Consider the following 24,823-nt stretch of genomic DNA (forward strand, 5'->3'; position numbering starts at 1 on the left):
AATCCATAGTGTAACACTATGTCATAAAAATACAGGATGTTGTGCTGTGTCTTTAAAAAAAATATCTATATTGGTTTTTAATCTAATCTATAATAGTCTCACCTATAATAGTCTTGCCAAACTATATTCGCTTGAATTCAGGAAGGAGAAAAAATGTTTGTTTGTTTTATGTTGGAGTTTCACTTTAGCCTTTTACCAACGACAATGGAGAAAAAGGCATGATGTAGCAGCATTGCAGAACAAAACAACCGAGACGCTTCCTAAAGGAGAGTGATGGATGACTGAAATGATTTGTTTCCACTTTGATTTGAGTGCCTCTGCGTTTTTTTGTTCCCCTTTTTTTGGAAGTCAACATTTTCTCGCTGTCATCCTTCATTACGTAAGTCTAGACCATGAGGTCTGTGGTGCGTGGGATGTAGGAAGATCCCCTCTCTCTCACCCCTCCCTCTGGCTTGCACCCTCGACAAGAGCAGTACTCTCCCTGATTGGAGACTGGCCTGCATTTATTTATCCAAGAGGGAAGCATGTGCGGGATTTAATGAAAACCAGAAGTAATGCTTAATCATGCTGGACAGGGAGTTACAGGGTCAACCCAGATCAGACCTCTGTTTATGAATCGTTTGACCCTGTCCTGCTTTCAGGCATTATAGACACTAACTCTACAACAAATACAGCTGTGGGAGGTGCATTGCAATTGTGTATGGATGCAATGCTTAGTTTATATCAGAATCAGAGGTGGACAATGAAGAATGTCATTTACCGAATGCATGCAGAGTCAATGCCAAAAAAAGCAAGAATAATCTGTGTCATATTAAAAGAGTTGAAACAAGACATTAGTAAGCTTCAACATAAAAGTAGAAAACACCAAAGTCCCTTTTAACAGTGAGTTGACCTCCAATTTGACTGTCACGACTCATTGAACAGAAATGGTAATGAAAGCCAGCAGGGGCTTTCTTGTCAGTCACAGCAGCCTACTCAGATCTAAGGTCAAGGTTGAATTTCTCTCTCTGTGGGAGTCCTCTGCTAATGAGGTGGATTGTTGGTCTCCTGTGATGATCTGTGATGGTGATGATGGGCAGGTTATTTTCCCAGGAATCACCACTGTGCTGACCATGACCACCATCAACACTCACCTGCGGGAGACCCTTCCCAAGATCCCCTACGTCAAGGCCATTGACATGTATCTTATGGGTTGCTTCGTATTCGTCTTCCTGGCCCTGCTAGAGTACGCCTTGGTCAACTACATCTTCTTCGGCAGAGGACCCCAGCGCCAGAAGAGAGCGGCTGAGAAAGAAGCTGTCGCCAACAATGAGAAAATGAGAATGGATCCAAACAAGGTACAGTAGACACCATGCACATACACAGCATTTTCCTGTACAGAATACCCAGTATTTTAAAGAGTAGCCCACTGGATAGATGGTACAAGTTAGGTCAGGCCTCTCCATCCCTATTCCTGAAGACCTACCGTCATGTAGGTTTTTGCTCCAACCCTAATCTAGCACACCTGATTCATTAATTAGCTGTTTGATAAGCTGAATCAAGTTAGTTACAACTGTAGTTTGAAAACCTACAGGATGGTAGCTCTCCAGGAACAGGGTTGGAGTGAAAACCCACAGGAGGGTAGCTCTCCAGGAACAGGGTTGGAGAACCCTGCTCTAGGTAGTGAATCATCTTTGTGCGCATTTAGAAAAAATTACTACATACTTGATAGAAATATGACTTATCATAAATATTCACAAACGGTATAATAATTACACGTGTAGTCTTTCCTGTATCGTGAATCACTGTACTAGTTGTTCCTGTCCAGTCTGTTTTCTTAACTTCACTATTTCACTGTGAACACACACACACATTCATTTTAACGCCAACATTTTGAGATGAAAGTAGTGCCATGACTTGACTCTTCAGCTTATATGAATTTTATGTTTTCTCTTTTTCGTCTTCACTTTTTGAAAGTGAATTTAATTATTGAAAGGACTGATTGTGAAGACAAGCAAGGTAATCATGATGGGGAATAGTTTCACCACTTCAAATGGGGGGTTGGATTAATGCTACTCTGCCTTACCGTCAAGGAGAACAAGCCTTCATGAGCTTACATCAGTCCTGTGAGAAATCCAAATAAGGCGCTTTGCCATCTGAAACACAGGCAGACAGAGCACATCTGTCACTGTGTTCTTTTGTCCAAATGAAATGGAATGAAAGGCCAGGAAGCCTTTAGAACCCATGGGAGAGCCTAGAGAGATGTGAAGTGAAGAATAATGTGATGTGTATTCTTCCTATTACATTGACCTGTTTTGTAATGTACCGAAATGGAATGGAGAATTTCAAAAGCTTTTCTCTAATCTACATGGTAACTGGGTCAACTCAATGAACACACGGTGTATCAGGGTCTGTTTTCAGGTTGACTCATACAACAGAAAACTTGCTTTGGATAGAGATTTGGATGTTGTGGATTTCATTTAAATAAAGAGATGAATAGTAGTTTATTGTTGTATTCAACTGTGAGTAAAAGACACACTCAGAGTAAAAAAAGATAGTTACAGCAACTGCCTCTCTGACCATGGTTACCTAAAACATCATTGTCTATTTTGTGTTGCCTCTCCCGGCAGCTGACTCAAGTGAGCATAATTATTTTTTATGCTTGCAGTGGTTGGTGGGAAATGTAGTTCAGAGAGACGATACTCTGTATGCCAGAATGAAACAGAGGGATATTGACGCTCATGACTCGATGTGGGAACCAATCTTTGTGGACGATGCAGCGATAGGACTAGGCGAGGAAAAGAATAAGGTACTGGATTAACAACTGAGAGTGACAACTTACTGTACAACGCAATACATATTTACAACCCAACTAGAGTCCGTTTTATAGTTTGACTTATTAAATTGTACCATCACCATCATCATTATCATCATCATCGTCCTCCCCTTATCCCTGAACTCCACTTTTAGACACTGGTTTGCTCATTCTAAACAAATGTAAATGTTATGTACGTATCTGCAGTGCTCTACATGGTAACATCTAGCAAATAACAGCGAGGGATAGCTTCCCGTTTTGGTGAATACATTATACGTTTCAGGAGCTATGTTTCCATCCAATTGGTGACAGATTTTCATGCGATTATTCTCACATCTGCATAAAAACAACAATTTTCCACCAGAGATGTATTTGCATTAAATGTACTTGTTTACAGATAAAAGGCTGTGCGTGATGATGTATTGCACCTAAAAATACATTTTGAGGTTTAATTCCCTTGTACCAAATAGAAGATCCAAGTTAAATGGGTTTCTATCGGTTTTTCAACTGTACTGATGGTTTTCTCACTAACAAATTTGTGTTATCTTATTATTTATTTTGGCCCACTCCTCCATACAGACCTTCTCCAGATCCTTCAGTTTTCGGGGCTGTCGCTGGGCAATACGGACTTTCAGCTCCCTCCAAATATTTTCTATTGGGTTCAGGTCTGGAGACTGGCTAGGTCACTCCAGGACCTTGAGATGCTTCTTACGGAGCCACTCCTTAGTTGCCCTGGCTGTGTGTTTCGGATCGTTGTCATGCTGGAAGACCCAGCCACGACCCATCTTCAATGCTCTTACTGAGGGAAGGAGGTTGTTGGCCAAGATCTCGCGATACATGGCCCCATCCATCCTCCCCTCAATACGGTGCAGTTGTCCTGTCCCCTTTGCAGAAAAGCATCCCCAAAGAATGATGCTTCCACCTCCATGCTTCACGGTTGGGATGGTGTTCTTGGGGTTGTACTCATCCTTCTTCTTCCTCCACACACGGCGAGTGGAGTTTAGACCAAAAAGCTCTATTTTTGTCTCATCAGACCACATGACCTTCTCCCATTCCTCCTCTGGATCATCCAGATGGTCATTGGCAAACTTCAGACGGGCCTGGACATGCGCTGGCGTAGTGTGTTACTAATGGTTTTCTTTGAGACTGTGGTCCCAGCTCTCTTCAGGTCATTGACCAGGTCCTGCCGTATAGTCCTGCCGTATAGTCCTGGGCTGATCCCTCATCTTCCTCATGATCATTGATGCCCCACGAGGTGAGATCTTGCATGGAGCCCCAGGCCGAGGGTGATTGACCGTCATCTTGAACTTCTTCCATTTTCTAATAATTGCGCCAACAGGTGTTGCCTTTTCACCAAGCTGTTTGCCTATTGTCCTGTAGCCCACCCCAGCCTTGTGCAGGTCTACAATTTTATCCCTGATGTCCTTACACAGCTTTCTGGTCTTGGCCATTGTGGAGAGGTTGGAGTCTGTTTGATTGAGTGTGTGGACAGGTGTCTTTTACACAGGTAACGAGTTCAAACAGGTGCAGTTAATACAGGTAGTGAGTGGAGAACAGGAGGGCTTCTTAAAGAAAACTAACAGGTCTGTGAGAGCCGGAATTCTTACTGGTTCGTAGGTGATCAAATACTTATGTCATGCAATAAAATGGAAATGAATTATGTAAAAATCATACAATGTGATTTTCTGGATTTTTGTTTTAGATTCAGCCTCTCACAGTTGAAGTGTACCTATGATAAAAATTACCGACCTCTACATGCTTTGTAAGTAGGAAACACTGCCGATTTTGCAGGTTATCAAATACTTGTTCTCCCCACTGTATATACTATATATATAGCGACTCTGGTATTTGCACGTGTGCTCTTGCCAACAGCTCGCAGATAGAGTGCGTGTATAGCCTACACTACATGAGATATTATGGACAAAAGAGCGATATTATGTTTATTTGTCAAACGGCAGCCAAGCATCGATGATCAAGTCACCAGAATAAGACGCTCAATTTTTATTGGAAAGGAGCATCAAGTTCATCACCTTGCACTTTTACCTAGCCTGTGAAGTTCATATATATGTAGCATAATAAACTGCTTTCCCCGTGAGTTTTCTTCCATATGTTGGTTATTTTATCAATATTTGTGCATAAAAACATTTCCACTGACATTTCTCACATAATACATTTTACAGAAACAAAAAGATCCCACCTTACCTAGCATATTTTGTTTTGTCGACATTTGTAAGTGTAAATGTTCTCTTTCCATCAGGCCTGTCATGACATTTTTTATCTTACGTACTTTACTCGCATAAAAACATTGGATGGAAACCTGGTTAGTGTGTTATTCATTTCAGGAATATTATGATATGGATGATTAGGTTGTATTACAGATTTAGAATCTTAGTTTGATCACCCTGTTGCAGGAGAATTTTCCAGGAAATGTAAAACTTGTAGTGTGTTTGAGGTTTAAAAAGGCTCCTGAAATTGTAATTTTCACTTTGAAATTTCACATGTTATTTTCCATTTGAAAAATGAATCAACCCCTACAAACATGAACGTAAATTATAATTCACATAATAATTCACATTTCCTGTTGCTGCAGGATTATTTTTCTACTGTAGCAAACTGGCACAAATTAAGATCCTACATCTGTAAGGTCACCATATTGTTGGTTCTGTGTTCACACTTACCCTCTCTATCCTCCCCTCTCTACCATACATTATCGTTTAGACCAACACTGGTGTTGTTATCATCTGTTATCGCCATCTTTGTTTACACTTTGTGTTATATCCGTCAGTTTTCTTCCATATGAATACAGTAAGTCATCCCAGATTTAACATGAATTGAGTTCAGGGGCTCTTACAAAAAGACAACTTTGGCGGATACTAAGTATTTTTTTAACCGCCCGCTTTGGGCTAGATGTGTCAATGAGTAGTTCGTACATGTATAATCTATGAACAGAATTACTGTCTTACCTCAATTAGCAATGAAATCCCTAGTTTGAAAACGACTGTTTTTTGCACCATTTTCCCTACAGTTTCCCCCACGTGGGCCAGCCCCCTAGCAATTCGAGTTCAACCAATGAGCTTAATCTCCTTGCCATATGAGTGAAAGCTAGTAGAAGGCACATGAGAGAGAGAGAGAGAGAGAGAGCTATGACATTGTGCACCTTTCAGAACTACTGGCTAAAAAAGTATACAAAAGTACAGAATAATATCTTTAAGAGTGATGTCTTTGTATGGATAGTGGAGACATTAAGCGTTAAGTTGTCCATCCATTACATGTAGCATAACTAATAATGCATTTAACTTCTCACCTTGTAGATGGACCCACATGAAAATATTCTACTGGGCACTATAGAAATTAAGAATGAGATGGGAGCATCGGAGCTGACCCTTGGTCTCAGTGACCCCAGGAGCACCATGTTGACTTATGACAGCTCCACCCTGCAGTACCGCAAAGCAGGGCTGCAGGCCAGGCACAACTTTGGACGCAACACCCTGGAGCGCCACATGCCTCAGAAGAAGAACCGGCTACGGAGGCATGCTTCACAGCTGAAGATCAACATTCCCGATTTGACTGATGTAAACTCTATCGACAAGTGGTCGAGAATGATCTTCCCCACTGTCTTTTCTTTGTTCAACATAATCTATTGGCTCTACTACGTCAACTAAATGGACTTCAGCAAGGGCAGAACTAAACAAACAACAAAGCTCGTTTTTCTCTGAATAGTTATCATTTTGCTGTTTGTTCTTGCAACACAAGACTGAATTACTAAAACAAAATCAGGACTGACTCCATTTTACCTTGGAACACCTTAATTGCTGGCTAACACATGAAAACCTTAGAGGAGAGAGAGAGAAATTCAGAACATATACTGTATGGTGCCTGTACCAGAGTTTTTGTTTATAATTTTACAAGTACAATATTTAGTGAATTTAGTATTTTATCATTTTTAAACGTTTGTTTGCATATATTTGTATGTTTTTACATTTTAAAATCTTTATATATATATCTATCTATCTAATTTGTTGCCAAAACATAGTTAGAAATATTAATGATATATTGATTTTTAAATATCTCAGACCACAAAGACACTCCTTAAAACAGTTACAAGCATGTTCAGGTCAATCTTTTCTAAGACTCATTACTTCAAAGATGTAATGTTATTTATCCTAGAATTTATTTTGTCTTTATATTGTGAAGTTACACGTTTTCATAGTATTAATATATTAAGTCATAGTAAAAGGGTTTTACGATTAACCAACCTTTTCTACCTTGATATAGTTGATAAATCATATTATTTATTTTGAAGCATTATTTCAATTCTATGAAAGTGTTTGATAGTGTAGTAGATACTATTTTAGACGACAGAAACAAACATCATTCCTAACCTTGACAGAAGAAACTAGAAAGTAAGGTTTATCGGCCGTTGACATTGAATGCTGTAGCATAGCTAACAGATAAATGCATCACAAAGCCTTTGATTCATGATTTGATATTGTTTTCTTAAAGTATTCATTCAGAAAAGGTACAGAATATTTAACTTGAAATGTAGAAGTTGAATATATTGCAAAAAATGAGAAGAAACTGAGAATGAAATGGAGAAAGAGAATGTTGCATGAGTCTTCAAATCAGTTTAAGAGTCAGTGATACAGTGATAGATCATGTAGAAGATCAATTGAAAAAAAATACACTGACGTGTCTCTGAAAAATGGTCCCTTGTCCATTTCGGTCCTTTGTTCACATATCCGGAAGATTACAGGATAATATGATGTATTTGCTCATAATTGTTCTTCACATGGATATACAGAAACAAACATTGGCTCTAGTTTGTTAAGAAACATCAGATGGCATCTTGTAATTCCTATTCCTAATGAATTGAGCCAGCAGTTAAGGATTCTATGATAGGCATTTCATGATGCATCAAAAGACAATCTTTCCTATCACCATGATGTGTAAATATCTCTTGTATATGATTATTTCAAAAGTAATGATATCTATCACAGTTCCAGCGAGGATCCATCCAGAATTAGTCCATGATATAATTATCTTCAGGAAGTTGCAAGGGTTTGAAAACAAAGGTTTTGAGCAGCTCCACATACTTAAATTATACACTGTCATTACTGCCATTTTTTTTATCAAATATCCAGGTGTTGATAGTAACTATACAAAACAAAGAGTATGATAGAGAGAAAAGGCTGCTCTGCAAGCTGGCAAGAGAAACCACAATGCACGAAAGCACAATGCTGCTCCAAATCTCAATTGAAAATGGACTGTCATCTTAAGATAATATGTCTATTTCTGATAATCAGTTCATTAAGTTTCTCTACTTTCCTGCCAAATGATTACTACAAGTATACTGTAATAATACTCCTTTCCTGCCAATGCATTCCATTACTCTACTTTCCTGCCAAATGATTACTATAAGTATATTGTAATAATACTCATTTCCTGTCAATGCATTCCATTACTCTACTTTCCTGCCAAATGATTACTATAAGTATACTGTAATAATACCCATTTCCTGTCAATGCATTCCATTACTCTACTTTCCTGCCAAATGATTACTATACGTATACTGTAATAATACTAATTTCCTGCCAAATGATTACTACAAGTATACTGTAATAATACTCCTTTCCTGCCAAATGATTACTACAACTATACTGTAATAATACTCATTTCCTGCCAAATGATTACTACAAGTATACTGTAATAATACTCATTTCCTGATAATGCATTTTTACTCTACTTTCCTGCCAAATGATTACTATAAGTATACTATAATAATACTCCTTTCCTGCCAAATGATTACTACAAGTATACTGTAATAATACGAATTTCCTGATAATGCATTTTTACTCTACTTTCCTGCCAAATGATTACTATAAGTATACTGTAATAATACTCCTTTCCTGTCAATGCATTCCATTACTCTACTTTCCTGCCAAATGATTACTACAAGTATACTGTAATAATACTCATTTCCTGTCAATGCATTCCATTACTCTACTTTCCTGCCAAATGATTACTATACGTATACTGTAATAATACTCATTTCCTGATAATGCATTTTTACTCTACTTTCCTGCCAAATGATTACTATAAGTATACTATAATAATACTCATTTCCTGCCAAATGATTACTATAAGTATACTGTAATAATACTAATTTCCTGCCAAATGATTACTATAAGTATACTGTAATAATACTTATTTCCTGCCAAATGATTACTACAAGTATACTGTAATAATACTCCTTTCCTGTCAATGCATTCCATTACTCTACTTTCCTGCCAAATGATTACTACAAGTATACTGTAATAATACTCCTTTCCTGTCAATGCATTCCATTACTCTACTTTCCTGCCAACTGATTACTATACGTATACTGTAATAATACTCCTTTCCTGTCTGGTTGTTTACCTTATTAGTAATACTCCATGAAGGATCACCTTATGGCAACACTGCCAATAGTAGAGTCAGCATTCAATGGAAATTAAGAAACGTCATAAACATTTTGGAAACCGAAACACACAGTAGTACATCGTACAACTGTTGCGTGTACCATGTTTGACCACTGACTTTGTAAAACAACATTTTGCATACAAACAGATCCAAAAGCCATAGTGTCTGTATAGTAGGTGGTGCAGCACTTATTGGTGCTCTTGAGACTGCTCCCTCAAAACAGAGATATAGTTAGAAGAGAGAGACTAGAACATTACAATTTATCTCCTATGTTTCTTGAAAATGTATGGAAACACACACAGCGATAACTGCACAAATATTATAAATGATTTATTAGTGATTTCTGATCATTTTAGTGTTTGGTGACTCCCTTAGATGATCGGTAACAATTAAATATAGAAAACAACCCCATGAACATATGAATTATCGTTACATGCAGACGTTGTGACATCACCTCAAGTGCAATTGCATGTTTTCAACATACGTGGTATTCACCCCAAAACAATTCGTATTGCATGTTTTCAACATACGTGGTATTCACCCCAAAACAATTCGTATTGCATGTTTTCAACATACGTGGTATTCACCCCAAAACAATTCGTATTGCATTTTTTCTTCTCACTTCTTTACATCTGCATGTTCTTTTCTCAATAATATCAATGGACAAAAGTCCACTTCCTTCTCTTTTTTTGGGCTTTTGATTAAGTCTTCTGACGCTTACTTTTACACAATCCAAACAAAGGTAGCCATCGCACTCTTGTTGTGACGTGATGAACATCATTTAAATGTACAGTATAAGGATGAACAAGTAATGGTTGAAAGTAAAGGGTTTGTTTAGGATTTTTTTTCTGTGTGTGTCTTTGCAGTGTTAACATTCTATTATGGTTTGAAGTGGTGATAGAAATGCAGCTACTTATTATTAAGAGAATGATTATAAAGTTGATGAGTGATACAGGATAAACATGAGACTACGGCTGGAATTCAGTCAAACCCGCACAGCAGAAAAACATGATACATTTTTTTAACATACATTTTCTGGCAGAAAAATTAAGGATAGTAAGACATGACCTAAGTGATTTTACCACCCATGTGGTTTTCTGCGGTAAAGGTTTGATTGAATACACCCTTATTAACCATGCATACTAAATATGGCTATTTAACCTAATCTATATCTATATAATGATTTGTTTAAATGGGCTATTTTTTACTTTTCACTCATGTTTAATGTATCATTACAATATTGTGTTTGTGTAATTTATTTACATATACTCATACGGCCCTATATTACATTTTGTTTAATGTTCACTCACTCTATCTACATGTACATTTGTAGAAGCTTGAATATGATTAATACATACATTGATCTACAGAAATGTCTTGATATTGGTGTTGTACGATTTTTCACAAGGTTGGGGTAAGGCTGTGTTCAAAAACCTGTTTCTAGGTGTACATATAATATATTGTTAGTAAACCTCAATTGGAGCCTGATATTCCTGTAAATAGAAGACTAAAATCAATTTTCAACTTACTTATTTGTACTTTACTGTAAGACGAATGCAAAGCAATGTCATGGTTTCAGCTGATATGACAACGATAATGTAAATATTTTGAAGAGTACCACTCGATCACTTAGTAAAACAAACATTTGTTTTCATTGTGTTTTAATGACTCAACTCAGAATGTCTTCAGTTTTTGCCAAATTGTCAAGTATTATCAAAGGCAAGAATGTAGTTGATGTGATTTTGCAGCACATGCCTGAGGTAGCTGAGACATGTAAGCAGGAGTATAAGCATTTCTAGTTCCACTGATTGGAAAGATACACATACATGTGCATGCACACACACACACATAAACCTGCATGCACACACACACACATAAACCTGCATGCACACACACACATAAACCTGCATGCACACACACACCCACACACACACACACACAGGTCAAATATAAAGGAGCTTAATGGGACTCTAATAGCTAGCGTTAAGTCACCCATCTCAGGTTCGCACAACAAACCAGTTCGCTACTGAAATGTTACAGAGACGTATTCATCTGCCCAGTGATGCTACAATACAACTGTTTGTTGATTTCTATATTTGCAGTGTATTATATGTATGTGTGTGTTTGCGTGTGAGAGCGTGTCAGCCAGTGGGATGTTTTAAAAGCACATCTGTAACAGGCAAAATATTGGCTTCATAAAATGGCTTCACTTTGAAAAATGTGTTTGTACCTCACAGCAGTTTTTCTTTCATATATTTTTATATTTCTATAGTCCTATAAACAGATTCCTCTGAATGAACCGACTTGGTGACAGTGTATGTTGGCACACACTCACAGATGAAGCCTTAGCATCCTGCCCTGCCCTGGGCAGTCCCTCTAGTGTCACATCAGAGAGCAGCAACCCCTCCCTCTTTTTCACAAAGAGCACCTCCAGAACACGATCTATACTGAAATCTATGAAGCTATGAATAATGTGTTTTTAATACAAGAAAACCTGTGGAGAAAAAAAATGTCAATAAATATTGTATATAGTTCAGAATCTATGAATTCACATGTTTATTACCACTGCTGTTGGGAGTAATCTATGATGTGTCCATGTTTATTTGTCTTCTCTGTAGGCTTCTGATCATTTTCCTGTTATTCATCCATTAATCTAGAATTCAGCTTCTGTCCATCAGTCTATCAATCTGCTGCATCATTATATAGTTTCCTATTTTGTTACATTCTGTATGAAGTTATGGTATAATTTAGTCATGCATCCATGCATAAAGAGAGATGAGGGTAAATGCACAGTGTTCTCACTCCATTACATAGGCCTACATAGATGTTCAGGTTTTCCACTTGATTGTTTGATGGAAAAGCTTTATTTGAAACCCTGTAGAACCACTATCCATGCCTTTATCATTTTACTGTCTGTGAGATTCCTACCTTTTGTTCTTTACCTGCCTCCACCACACACACACTCTTAGGAAAAAGGGTTCCAAATGGGTTCTATGATTGTCCCCATTGGATAACCCTTTTGGGTTCCAGGTAGAACCCCCTGTAGAAAGGGTTTTATAAAGAACCCCTAAAGGTTCTACATGGAACCCAAAAGGTTTCTACCTGGAACCAAAAAGGATCTACCTGCAACCATAAAGGATTCTTCAAAGGGTTCTCCTATGGAGACAGCCGAAAAACTCTGTAAGGCTCTGGATAGCACTTTGTTTTCTAACAGTGCACCCTTTAACAGACACATGTATGTTACGTCGAAACATACTCAGCCTCTGTATAGACGCAGCTGCAGGCATGTGGATAGTTTGGAATCAAAGCTTAATATCAGTATTCACAGTGTAGTGTTTTCACCTCAAATTCCTACCTGTAGAAATATGAATAGAGTTTTTTTGTCTTCTTGTGAACTTTAATTGTTTTTGTAACTTTCTTATTTAAGAATGAATCGTTTAAAATCCAATATGAGTGGTACCTTATTACCTTTTCTCTGTTTTCCCTTACGAACTGGGTGGAGTGGATGACTTCTATACAAACCACCTCACTGGCTAAATTCATGAGTTGAAGAAAAGCGTCATGGCAACATGTTGACAGTGAACAATTTGTGTGATGAAATATATTTTCTATAAAAAACAAATACAATCTTATAAAGAAATGATATATATGTATACACATTTATAAATATATTGCAGCCAATCTCTGCGTGTAAATATGAACAACTGTTGACTAATGTGTGATTCTTGAATTTGAAATAATGCCATTATGAATAAACAATATAATTACTGAATGTGGTTTTGTTACAATTGAGCACTAATTCGTGTTTTCAGATGTAACTAAATAAAACTCTGACTTTAGTCCTATCAGCAGTAGTACCAGCCTGTCCAGCTCACTAACCTTACTCTTAACTCACATCTAATGACAATACATAGGCCATTCAAGATAAACTGGATAGAGCATAGTATGAATTACAGTACTTGTCCGCTGCCATGATAATGTTAGTTTATGTAATTGAGTATTGGTTGACTCTGTACTGTGAAAGAAAAGTATGCAGTTTGATGATGTGTGTGATTTATGTTTATCTGAAAACACTTAACGGATCAAAACCTGCACGTTCCCCAATGACTGGAAACATACAGAACCAATAAACCAATCATGTTATTGCTTGAATTCCAAATTACCTCCCAATAGAAACACATATTTGATACATCTCAAACCGATCTTGATGAAAGTGATTGACAAGCAGACACAGACATGGAAAAGTAACACTGTTTTTTCCTGGGCTTGATCAGGGGAACGACATATTACATCCACATGCTCTATCCCAGCTTGTGAACCAGAAATCCCTCACAGAGCCCATTCATGTCTAATGAAAATGGGGGAAAGCATTTCAGTCTGATGGAAAAAAATGATGTAGTCACAGAGTGTATGTACTTTTTAGGAAGAACTAGAAGGTGCAGTGGTCCGGAAGCCTAAGGGAACTTGGTAGTATTTTGTTAGAATGTGATGAAAAGGCTAGACCGGTGCTGGCAGTACATTTAAACCTAACTGAAGGGTAACCTTCGACATGAAAAACCTCAAAACCTATTCCTTTAGAGGATCATTCAGCCTCCTTTCTAATGGGTGAAGTAACTATACATGTGATGCAACAGCCACCATGTCACATTCTCATCAGTGGTATAGAACACCGTTAGAATCATTTTGAGAGGTGATGCCCACACCCCCACATGTAGATTTAACATGTTTATACACATACAGTATGTGGCTCTTTTCAGGAAACTAGGAGTATGTTGCATGTAACTACTTCACACGAGAGGCATTTGAACATTTTTTTTTTCAAAATTTGTTTTTGGGCAAAAAAGTATTCTGGAAGGTGAACTTTCATGTGCTTTAATAACAAACTTGTATTCCATCCATAAATACAAATACAATTGTTGAATTACGAGTCTAGTTTGTTTAGCCACGGAAAAAGACAGGGACCTTCCAGCTAGCCATGATGCCGGGAGATGAGTTTGGATTGGTCTGCCTTGTAGCATGCTTCTGTCTATAACGTGAGCTGCTCAGTATGTGTTGATAGTCCGTCCTACTGCACCGTTTTTGAAAAATATATCGTTAGCCATCAAGAACTACAAAAGTTTTGCTACTTTTCTCAACAACATTGATGCCCTGAATTTAGCAAGCGCTATCAACAGATCAGTTGGAAAAAGTGATGGGCTACTTTCTGCACAGGAGTTAAATGGTTCCAGTCTGCCATGAAGTGTTCATCCATGTATACAGGTAAGAGTCTAGATACATTTTTTAGATATTATACGTTTTAAATTTTGTCAGACAATCGTTTTCATTGCAAGTTAAAGCGTACTGTTCGCTAGCTAGCGAACATTACCATGCTGGCCAGCTAACATTGCGTGTACGTTATGATCTGTGTAGTAATATTATTTGAATCAGAAATCCATTTGCATTGCTAGATAAAGCCTAATGTTAGTTAGCTAACATTGAACCTAGTTGGTTAGGTCTTTAGCTACCTGCAGATTCATACTACAGCTATGACAATGTGTACATGTCTAGACAATAGTGACCCATCCACTTAGCTAGATGTGGCTGGGGGGTGATTACAGCATTTCCTTCACATCACCCATCAATTTAGTGCGTCGGGTAAGTGGCATCTAATAATTATTAAATATTTGTATCTGGACTGTTTTTGATGTTGCAACTATGCAAAAAACCATTTCACTGTAGAATTTACACCTTCTGTATCCTGTGCATGTGACAAATACATTTATATTTTAGTTGATGTAGTGTGTGTTTACCAGAGACGGTGATGTGAAGAACAGTTTATTTGTCACATGCACATGATACAGACGGTGTAAATGGTACAGTGAAATGGTTACTTGCATAGTGGAGACTTTTATTTAGACATGTAGCTGGCTAGCTAAACAATGAACCATAACCCAAACTCATAACGTTACTACCCTGCATGAATCTGCAGGTAGCTAACCAACCAGATTCATTGTTAGCAAATTAGCTAACTTTAGGCTATAACTAGCAATGCAAATGGCTCTGAGATACAAATAAAATTACTACACACATCATACACATAACGTTAGCTAGCGAGCCAGTCATTTTACGTTAGCTAGCTAGCTAACAGTACGCTTTAACTTGCAATGAAAATGACTTTCTGACAAAATGTAGGTAGCTAGACTCTTACCTGTATACATGGATGAATGCTTCTCCTTCTCTGTCACAGATGCCATGGTTGCCCTTAATTTGAAGATGTAATCGGGAGACGGGTATTACATACAATTGCCTTCTGTGTGTTCTCTTTTTGACTCCCTCTGCATACATGCAATCAAACACCAGATTTTTCTCCATCTCATTAGCTATCATACCTGGCGGTGGAGAGCAACATTGTGCAGTTCTACTACGTGATATCTTTCAAAAAAGCCCCTCTAGAAAGGATTACCTATACATACTGACCAGCTCATGTTATAGACAGAAGCGTGTTTCACAGCAAACCAATCCGAACTCTTCTCTCGGCATGTCCAGCCCATCCATTATCTCTGCCAATCATGGCTAGCGGGAAGGTTCCAGTCTTTTTCTGTGGCTAAACCAACTAGGCTTGTAATTCAACAATTTGATTCGTATTTACAGATGGCATCCACATTTGTTATTAAGGCACATGGAAGTTCACGTTACAGAAGGCATTTCAGCCCCCTAAAATGCTGTGTACTTTCAAATGCCTCTGAAGTAGTGACGCGTGGCATATGCCTAATTTCCTGAAACAAGTCACATTTTTTTAAAGAGGATAAATTAACATTGGTTTTAAAGTTATTCTGTCTGCCTGCAGTTGGAGGTAATGGGAGAGAGTCCTGAGGGATGTAACTCAACAAAACATTTGCAATTTGGTTTTGGTAAAATATGTAAAATGGGCACTCTAAAAAATGTAGTGGTTCAATCAGTGAGGTGTGAGAACCTTCCGAGACCCTTGTCCTTATGCAAATAACTTCTCCCTGCCCTTTTATATTCACAAATACATCACAATCATAATACATTCTTCATAAATGTGATTTGATTTGATAATCCAAACTTTGCAGCTGAAGCAGTTTTCACACCCCCAAAAAATCTGTGCGTTCTTTGTATTTATTTTTTTTAGCTTGGTCTCTGGGAAAGACATGATGAGTGCATAATAATAGTGTGGGGTGGCCCAGGGGAGACCCGGAGAGGAAGAGCGAGGAGTGGGGATGTGGAGATCTGCTGGAAGAGTGCTTTTTGGTCCTGACGGTAGAGACAATTCCCGGGTGAGGGGAGACCTATGTGTGTTCTTCCACTTCTGGGGCCCAGGCAACATAGTTAGCAGCATTCAGCAGAGCACTCATAATTGAGCATTACTCTGTAGCATTCCGCTGTAGCATGGCAGTAAACTCCTGTTGACTTAGATTGCATAAATACACCTGCATCCAATGTGGGAGTGCATACAAATAGTGTTTGTTTGGAGATTTTCTATTAAATGTTTGACAGGCTCAGATCAAGGGCTTTGTTCTATCTAATCATGGCTTGTGTAGCATTTTTTCAATCATAGTATCCTGTCTCATCAATTCATCTGAAGGCCATAAACGAAGCAAAATCACTTGCTATGGCTATGTCAGGAGAGGTTACTGACAGCTTGGATGTTGTTGGCTCATGTTTCTTTATGTTTTCCAGTGAAGCCTACATTAAAACTGAAGCTCACGGAAGCTCTACTGATGCCTGAAAGTAGTGCTCTCTCCTGTCAGACAGCTCAAAGAGTCTTGGTGTCACCTGGATGATGCGCACACACCAACGCTGCCTGGCAGTTTACACCACACTGGGACTGACGCATCGCCGGCGGGTGCCTTATCTGCCCTACCCGTCAGCTGAAACTTGGCCATATCCCTTGGGTTGCTTGAGGAGGGAAGAAGAACGGCATGACTCATGACACCCGTATGTGGGCATGTTTGGCAGGGCCAAGAGAACTCTCTTCCCTGTGCTGCTCTTCACCCACAGCCCCTGGTCCTGGATTACAGTACCGAGCATTTCAGATTACACATAGAAGGGTTGCTGAGCCCAGATAACATAGAGAAGATATTGTTGCAGGGTGAATCACTCACAACAAGAACACGTCATATTTTCATCTAAGGCAGATGGAGATTTCTTATTATCTGGTGGACGAACCCACACTGGAAAGAGGAGGCCACTCTTCCCAAACCCCCTGTGTTTGGGAAGAGGAGGCAGCCACCCCCCCTGTGTTTTAGAAACAGGAGGGAGTTTCACCCCCGTGTGTTTCAGATGAGGAGGCAGCTTCACACCCCTGTGCTTGGTAACAGGAGGCAACTTCACCCCCTGTGTTTGTGTGTGTTTCAAGATTTATTAGTCATACAGTATGTACGGGATACAAATTATATACACCGTCCAACGAAATGCTTACTTGCAGGTTCCTTCTCGACAATGCAACAACAATAAGAAATAATACAAGATAAGAATATGAACATAAAGTAAATGGCATAAGTATAATTGAAAAAACAGCTAGCTGGAGCTCTTCTGAGCAGTTAGCTTTTGAGCCTATCTACTTAAAGCTAATTTAATGCTGATTCTGACTTCGGCTCTGACCCTCTACAGGATGTCCGGTAAGAAGGCGGATGCTTCTGATGTTTTTATTGCTTTTCTTCAACAACACCACAAATTAGGCACACACACACACACACACATGACTTGGAATTGTTGAGGTTCTATAAGGTAAAAATATGCACATATTTAAACAGTATTAGTATACAATATACATATATGTACATGCATAAATGGCATATGGCATTACACTTATAACACGTCTATAAAAGACTATAAACACAGCATCAACATAAATCTAGTCAGATAAACTAATTACTGAGATTGACAAGACGGCAAGATTTATGGCAGGCTGACGGTCTTATTGGATCTGCCCGGCGCCAAAGGGTCAAAAATTACTCTGCGCATGCCTGAGCTCCAAGAATTCTATAAGCTTGGCCATGGCAGCGCAATAAGACACTAGCAAGGACACCATGAAAAGCATTGCAGTAGACGTGCTCATACAACAGACTATTTACTAATACGAGCAAATAACAAATTCTGCGTAAGCAGTTGTGCAACCAATGCAATAATGGCACTTAGGCAATGAACTATACACAATATGCAAAGCAGTATCGGCACAAGAACATTACAGAATAGCAACAGGTGTACAGTAGAAAATAGCTGCCAACGTATTAAAGTAGATAAATGATTATTGCTAATTAGCCATTACAACGCTGCATGAAACCCCCCCCCCCCCCCCCCCAATAATAACCCGCCAACTCACATTTGGATGCACGCACAACATTCAGGTACTCGTGATAACGTCCACAATGAAAAAGTCCTCAGAGACCGTGTGTCTTCTCTCAACAGATGATGATAACACTCTGACCTGAGTGGGAAGGTGCAGTGTCCAGATGCACATTTCCAAGCACTCTGATTGGTTGGGAATGCCAGAGCTATGATGGGTGAGTGTCAACTAAGTTAGACTGAGCAGCCAAACTAATGGGACTTAAAGGAAACTAAGGGGGCTGTGAGGGGAAGTTGGGTAGAGAAGGACGGCCATTTTTACATCCGCGCCAATATTTTTCATGGATATATTAACATACACTAAAAGGCCTCTAACCTAAATGTCACAATCTCTAATGCTGGCCTACCTCGGGCCAAAGTCTTTGAAAGGCCACAAACCTCAAGGGCGTCCTAGCGTGTCTAATCCTATCCGGCAGGACAGGCAGGGCAGAGGAGCAGAGCAGGGCAGGGCCCACGCCGGCCACAACCTGTCATTGGCAGCTCACCGGCTGCTTCGGTTGAGGTTTGAAGACTCCCTCACCACTGCTAAAAAGCGATGGCTTCCACGGTGGAGTGGGTTGGCGACCCCTAGGCGAGGCTCATCAGTGATTCGGAGGCAGGGGCCGGCTGGGCCCCAAAGACGAATTCAGGTGATTCCCCAAGTGCACGGACCTTCCAGTGCAGCAGGCGGGTGGTCCCCCAGAACTGGAGACAACAGCCCCACCAGGTCATGGAATGGTGGGTCCCCCCAGTTAAGGGACTGAGGGCCTAGCAAGGCAAGAAACTCAGAGACTGATAGGGTAGGGGACTTGGAACCTACTACTAAGATTGAAGACTGTAAACCAGGTATGGGGGCAGGCTGCGAAACTAGCTGAGCTGAAAACGTGTAGCCTAATGCTAGTAGATGTGATTGGGCACCGGCTGAGGCTGGGGGCTGCAAACTGGTTAGTGGCAGGGACTGCACACATAGAGGAGCAGATAACTCAGAGCCTAGCGGGACAGTAGACCCAGGGCCTAGAACTAGGGCAGAAGGTTTAGCATGTAGCTGACTGCTTGCAGACAGATGCTTCAGACCTAGTGGGGCAGAAAACCTATAGCCTAGCGGAGTAGTGGACTGAGGGCTGACTAGAGCTGGAGACTGACCAGCTGGAGCCTGACCAAGCAATATGGACATTAAAATTGAATGTTTCGTCGCAACCGGACAGCAGACTTTACAAAACCAAAGCGGGAGATCAAATCAAATTGTATTGGTCACATACAGTACATATGGTTAGCAAATGTTATTGTAAGTGTAGCGAAATGCTTATGCTTCTAGACAGTGCAGCAGTATCTAACAGGTAACATCTAATAACTCCACAACAAAATGTAATATCTAACAAATTCCACAACAAAACCTAACACACAATCTATTAAAGGAATGGGATACGAATATATAAATATAAAATATATGGATGAGCAGTGACAAAGTGGCTAAGATACAATAGATAGTATATAATAGATAGCGTATAATACAGTATACAGTATATACAGTGGGGCAAAAAAGTATTTAGTCAGCCACCAATTGTGCAAGTTCTCCCACTTAAAAAGATGAGAGAGGTCTGTAATTTTCATCATAGGTACACTTCAACTATGACAGACAAAATGAGAAAAAAAATCCTGAAAATCACATTGTAGGATTTGTAATGAATTTATTTGCATATTATGGTGGAAAATATGTATTTGGTCAATAACAAAAGTTTATCTCAATACTTTGTTATATACCCTTTGTTGGCAATGGCAGAGGTCAAACGTTTTCTGTAAGTCTTCACAAGGTTTTCACACACTGTTGCTGGTATTTTGGCCCATTCCTCCATGCAGATCTCCTCTAGAGCAGTGATGTTTTGGGGTTGTTGCTGGGCAACAAGGACTTTCAAAGATTTTCTATGGGGTAGAGATCTGGAGACTGACTAGGCCACTCCAGGACCTTGAAATGCTTCTTACGAAGCCACCCCTTCGTTGCCCGGGCTGTGTGTTTGGGATCATTGTCATGCTGAAAGACCCAGCCACGTTTCATCTTCAATGCCCTTGCTGATGGAAGGAGGTTTTCACTCAAAATCTCACGATACATGGCCCCATTCATTCTTTCCTTTACACGGATCAGTCATCCTGGTCCCTTTGCAGAAAAACAGCCCCAAAGCATGATGTTTCCACCCCCATGCTTCACAGTAGGTATGGTGTTCTTTGGATGCAACTCAGCATTCTTTGTCCTCCAAACACGACGAGTGGAGTTTTTACCAAAAAGTTATATTTTGGTTTCATCTGACCATATGACTTTCTCCCAATCTTCTTCTGGATCATCCAAATGCTCTCTAGCAAACTTCAGATGGACCTGGACATGTACTGGCTTAAGCAGGGGGACACGTCTGGCACTGCAGTATTTGAGTCCCTGGCGGCGTAGTGTGTTACTGATGGCAGGCTTTGTTACTTTGGTCCCAGCTCTCTGCAGGTCATTCACTAGGTCCCCCCGTGTGGTTCTGGGATTTTTGCTCACCATTCTTGTGATCATTTCAAATCAAATCAAATCAAATCAAATCAAATTTTATTTGTCACATACACATGGTTAGCAGATGTTAATGCGAGTGTAGCGAAATGCTTGTGCTTCTAGTTCCGACAATGCAGTAATAACAAGTAATCTAACTAACAATTCCAAAACTACTGTCTTGTACACAGTGTAAGGGGATAAAGAATATGTACATAAGGATATATGAATGAGTGATGGTACAGAGCAGCATAGGCAAGATACAGTAGATGGTATCGAGTACAGTATGTACAAATGAGATGAGTATGTAAACAAAGTGGCATAGTTTAAAGTGGCTAGTGATACATGTATTACATAAGGATACAGTCGATGATATAGAGTACAGTATATACGTATGCATATGAGATGAATAATGTAGGGTAAGTAACGTTATATAAGGTAGCATTGTTTAAAGTGGCTAGTGACACCACGGGGTGAGATCTTGCTTGGAGACCCAGATCGAGGGAGATTATCAATGGTCATGTATGTCTTCCATTTCCTAATAATTGCTCCCACAGTTGATTTCTTCAAACCAAGCTGCTTACCTATTGCAGATTCAGTCTTCCCAGCCTGGTGCAGGTCTACAATTTTGTTTCCTCGTACCCCTGCACATTGACTCGTAATGGTACTCCTTGTATATAGCCTCATTATTGTTATTTACTGTGTAACTATTTTATCTTTTTATTTGCTACTTTTTAAAAACGTTTTAACTCTGCATTGTTAGAAAAAGGCTCAAAAGAAAGCACTTCACTGTAAAGTCTACAGCTGTTGTTTTCGGCGCATGTGACAACTATTATTATTTGTGTGTGTGTGTGTGTGTGTGTGTGTGTGTGTGTGTGTGTGTGTGTGTGTGTGTGTGTGTGTCTGTGTGGCATGCTGTATTATAAAACAGGTTGTTTGGATCCCGGCTGCTGATTGGTTGATAGCAGGGAGTTATTCACCACAATCGACGGGTAATTCCTTCTAACAGTTCCATTTGATTTATCATTGAGCATCCACTGTCCCACAACCCCACCAGGCATGTTATAAACTTAGTGTCCTCTGGAAAACAATATTTCCCCATGCTAGTAGCCCAGCTTTTTTTTTGTGATTTCCCCGTGCTATGCATATGATGAACGTTTCGAGACTGAAAGCTTCACTGAGACAGGTAAATTCATATATCAGGATCTTTATAATGGCTATATAAACACAAATGCACATTGTTTGCTATCTTTTCAGCTGCTTGATATGATTGTGTGTTAGCTTTAGTTGGCTAGCTAGCAAAGGAAAAGTAGCCTAGCTAGCTCCCATAGCTTTCTTATATGGACTCGCCAATTCACTGTTGTTACCTATTTATAAATTATTTATTATATCATTATTTAAGGAATCATTTTACCTCACATAGCTACATGCCAATGATTTGTTTAGCGTAGCAACATTGTGAATACTGTGGAATGAATAGAACTAACGACTAGCCTATTTGGCTAGCAGCTTCAGAACCTCAAAACTAACAACTGGATTTTGCCCTATATCATCTGGTGGAAGGATGATATAAAACAAATGTACTCATTAAAATATATTTTTTTAATGAAAGATGTCATTAATATGTTTTTAATATGTGACTCGTTTCAGGAAACTATGCGCATGTCGCTACTTCACAGGAGAGCCATATAAACATAAACTTCTTTTTTTTTTTTTATCAAAATGCGTTTTTTGGCCTTAATAATAAATGTGTGTTTCATCGTAAATACAAATAAAATTGTTAAATTATGAGCCTAGCTGGTTTAGCCACAGAAAAAGTCAGCAACCTTCCCGCTAGCCATGATTGGCTGAGAAAATGAGTTGGCTGGACATGCCGAGAGATCGAGTTTTGAAATCAATGGAATTAGAGTATGATAGCTAAGAAGATGGAGGAAACACCTGTCTCCGGATTACATCTTCAAACTAAGGGAAACCATGGCATCTGTGACAGAGAGGGAGAAGTGTCCTTCCATGTACACGGTTAAGATAGTATAGCTAGCTACATTTTCAGATATTACACATTTCTAATTTTGTCAGAAAGTCATTGCAAGTTAAAGTGCAAGTTAAAGTGTTCATTGCAAGTTAAAGTGTACTGTTAGCTAGCTAGCTAACGTTATCTGGCTGGCTCGCTGGCTAACGTTACTTGTATGATCTGTGTATTAATATTATTTTTTATCTCAGAGCCATTTGCTTTGATATTTATAGTCTAATGTTAGCTAGCTAACCTGGTTGGCTTCATTGTTTAGATAGCTAGCTAGCTACATGTCTTAACAAAAGACTCCACTATGCAAGTAACCATTTCAATAGAATGTTAATGATGTCAATTTGACAATTGTTGATAGAAGTAGCTGGTAAAGTCGCCCTGGCTATCTATTCTGATTTCAGAGCACTCTCGTCTGAGTGTGCCAGAGCGCAAAATAACTGACGAAATTACGAACGCTCAACACCTGTAGAATTTGGCCGGTGTCAGTAAAAAAGCGTATTAATAAATTGTTGAAAGCAGCACATTTGCAGTCACCAACGCTCTGGATAACATAAAAACAGCCTACCCAGCTCTGCTAGGATGAGTGAAATTGTCAGAGTGAGCTGTTCTCTCATTTGCATCTGGAAGTAGCTAGCAACCTAGCCAACATTAGCCAGTTAGCTTGGGTGCTTGACTGCTATTAGGACAGAACGCTCGGATCAAACTTACTCCTTGGCCTGAGCATGCAGTGTGTGCTCTGAATGCTCCGAGAGTAAAACGCTCTGAATTTACGAATGGACAATCTGACAAAGCTCTGAAATTTACAGGCGGGGCTATAGTTTCAGAAGGTGTGAACGATGCTGAATGGGTGTAGACAAAGAAGAGCTCTCCAGTGGGTGTAGCAAAACATTCAAAGGCCATTTTCTCAAAAGTGAGGTTACAAGTTTATCAAACTATCCCACTGTTCCTCAACTGTAGTGTATAATATAACATTTTATATTTCTGAGTCTCTACTTTTATCCAATGTAAAGAACTCTGTTTCACATTTTGCTACAAAAGACCGTGTCAAGCAGGACAGGTCACATATGTTTGTAAATAATCATTTGTTCTTAAAACCTCTACAGGATCGGTGGGTCCCCCACGGGATGGTGGAGCTAATGTAGGCTAAAGCGATTAGCATGAGGTTGTAAGTAACAAGAAAATAGACATATCTGGACATAGACATATCTGATATTGGCTTAAATTTGCGTTAATCTAACTGCACTGTCCAATTTACAGTAGCTATTACAGTGAAATAATGCCATGCTATTGTTTGAGGAGAGTGCACAGTTATGAACTTGAAAAGTTATTAATAAACCAATTAGTCACATTTGGGTAGTCTTGATACAAAATGTTGAACAGAAAAGCAATGGTTCATTGGATCAGTCTAAGACTTTGCACATACACTGCTGCCATCTAGTGGCCAAAATGTAATTTGCTCCTGGGCTGCAATAATACATTATGGCCTTTCTCTTGCATTTCAAAGATGATGGTACAAAAAAACGGCAGTTTTTTTCTTTGTATTATCTTTTACCAGATCTAATGTGTTATATTCTCCTACATTAATTTCACTTTTCTACAAAATACAAAGTGTTTTCTTTTCAAATGGTATCAAGAACATGCATATCCTTGCTTCAGGTCCTGAGCTACAGGCAGTTAGATTTGGGTATGTAATTTTAGATTA

At 39.2% G+C, this 24,823-nt stretch overlaps 1 protein-coding gene across 1 annotated transcript in view; it reads left to right on the top strand.

The window, feature by feature from the left end:
- The window catches only part of LOC139419435 (gamma-aminobutyric acid receptor subunit beta-2-like), an 80,517-nt gene extending 73,850 nt beyond the window's left edge, over positions 1–6,667 (top strand). Inside the window, exons 8-10 of the mRNA XM_071169383.1 lie at positions 1,093–1,337; positions 2,648–2,788; positions 6,106–6,667. Of these exons, the coding sequence (XP_071025484.1) occupies positions 1,093–1,337; positions 2,648–2,788; positions 6,106–6,456 (737 nt within the window). The 3' untranslated portion in view covers positions 6,457–6,667. The remainder of the gene's footprint in view (positions 1–1,092; positions 1,338–2,647; positions 2,789–6,105) is intronic.
- The last annotated feature ends 18,156 nt before the right edge of the window (positions 6,668–24,823 follow it).

The sequence above is a fragment of the Oncorhynchus clarkii genome, chromosome 10 (genome assembly GCF_045791955.1).
Source record: "Oncorhynchus clarkii lewisi isolate Uvic-CL-2024 chromosome 10, UVic_Ocla_1.0, whole genome shotgun sequence".
NCBI classification, from domain to species: Eukaryota; Metazoa; Chordata; class Actinopteri; order Salmoniformes; family Salmonidae; genus Oncorhynchus; species Oncorhynchus clarkii.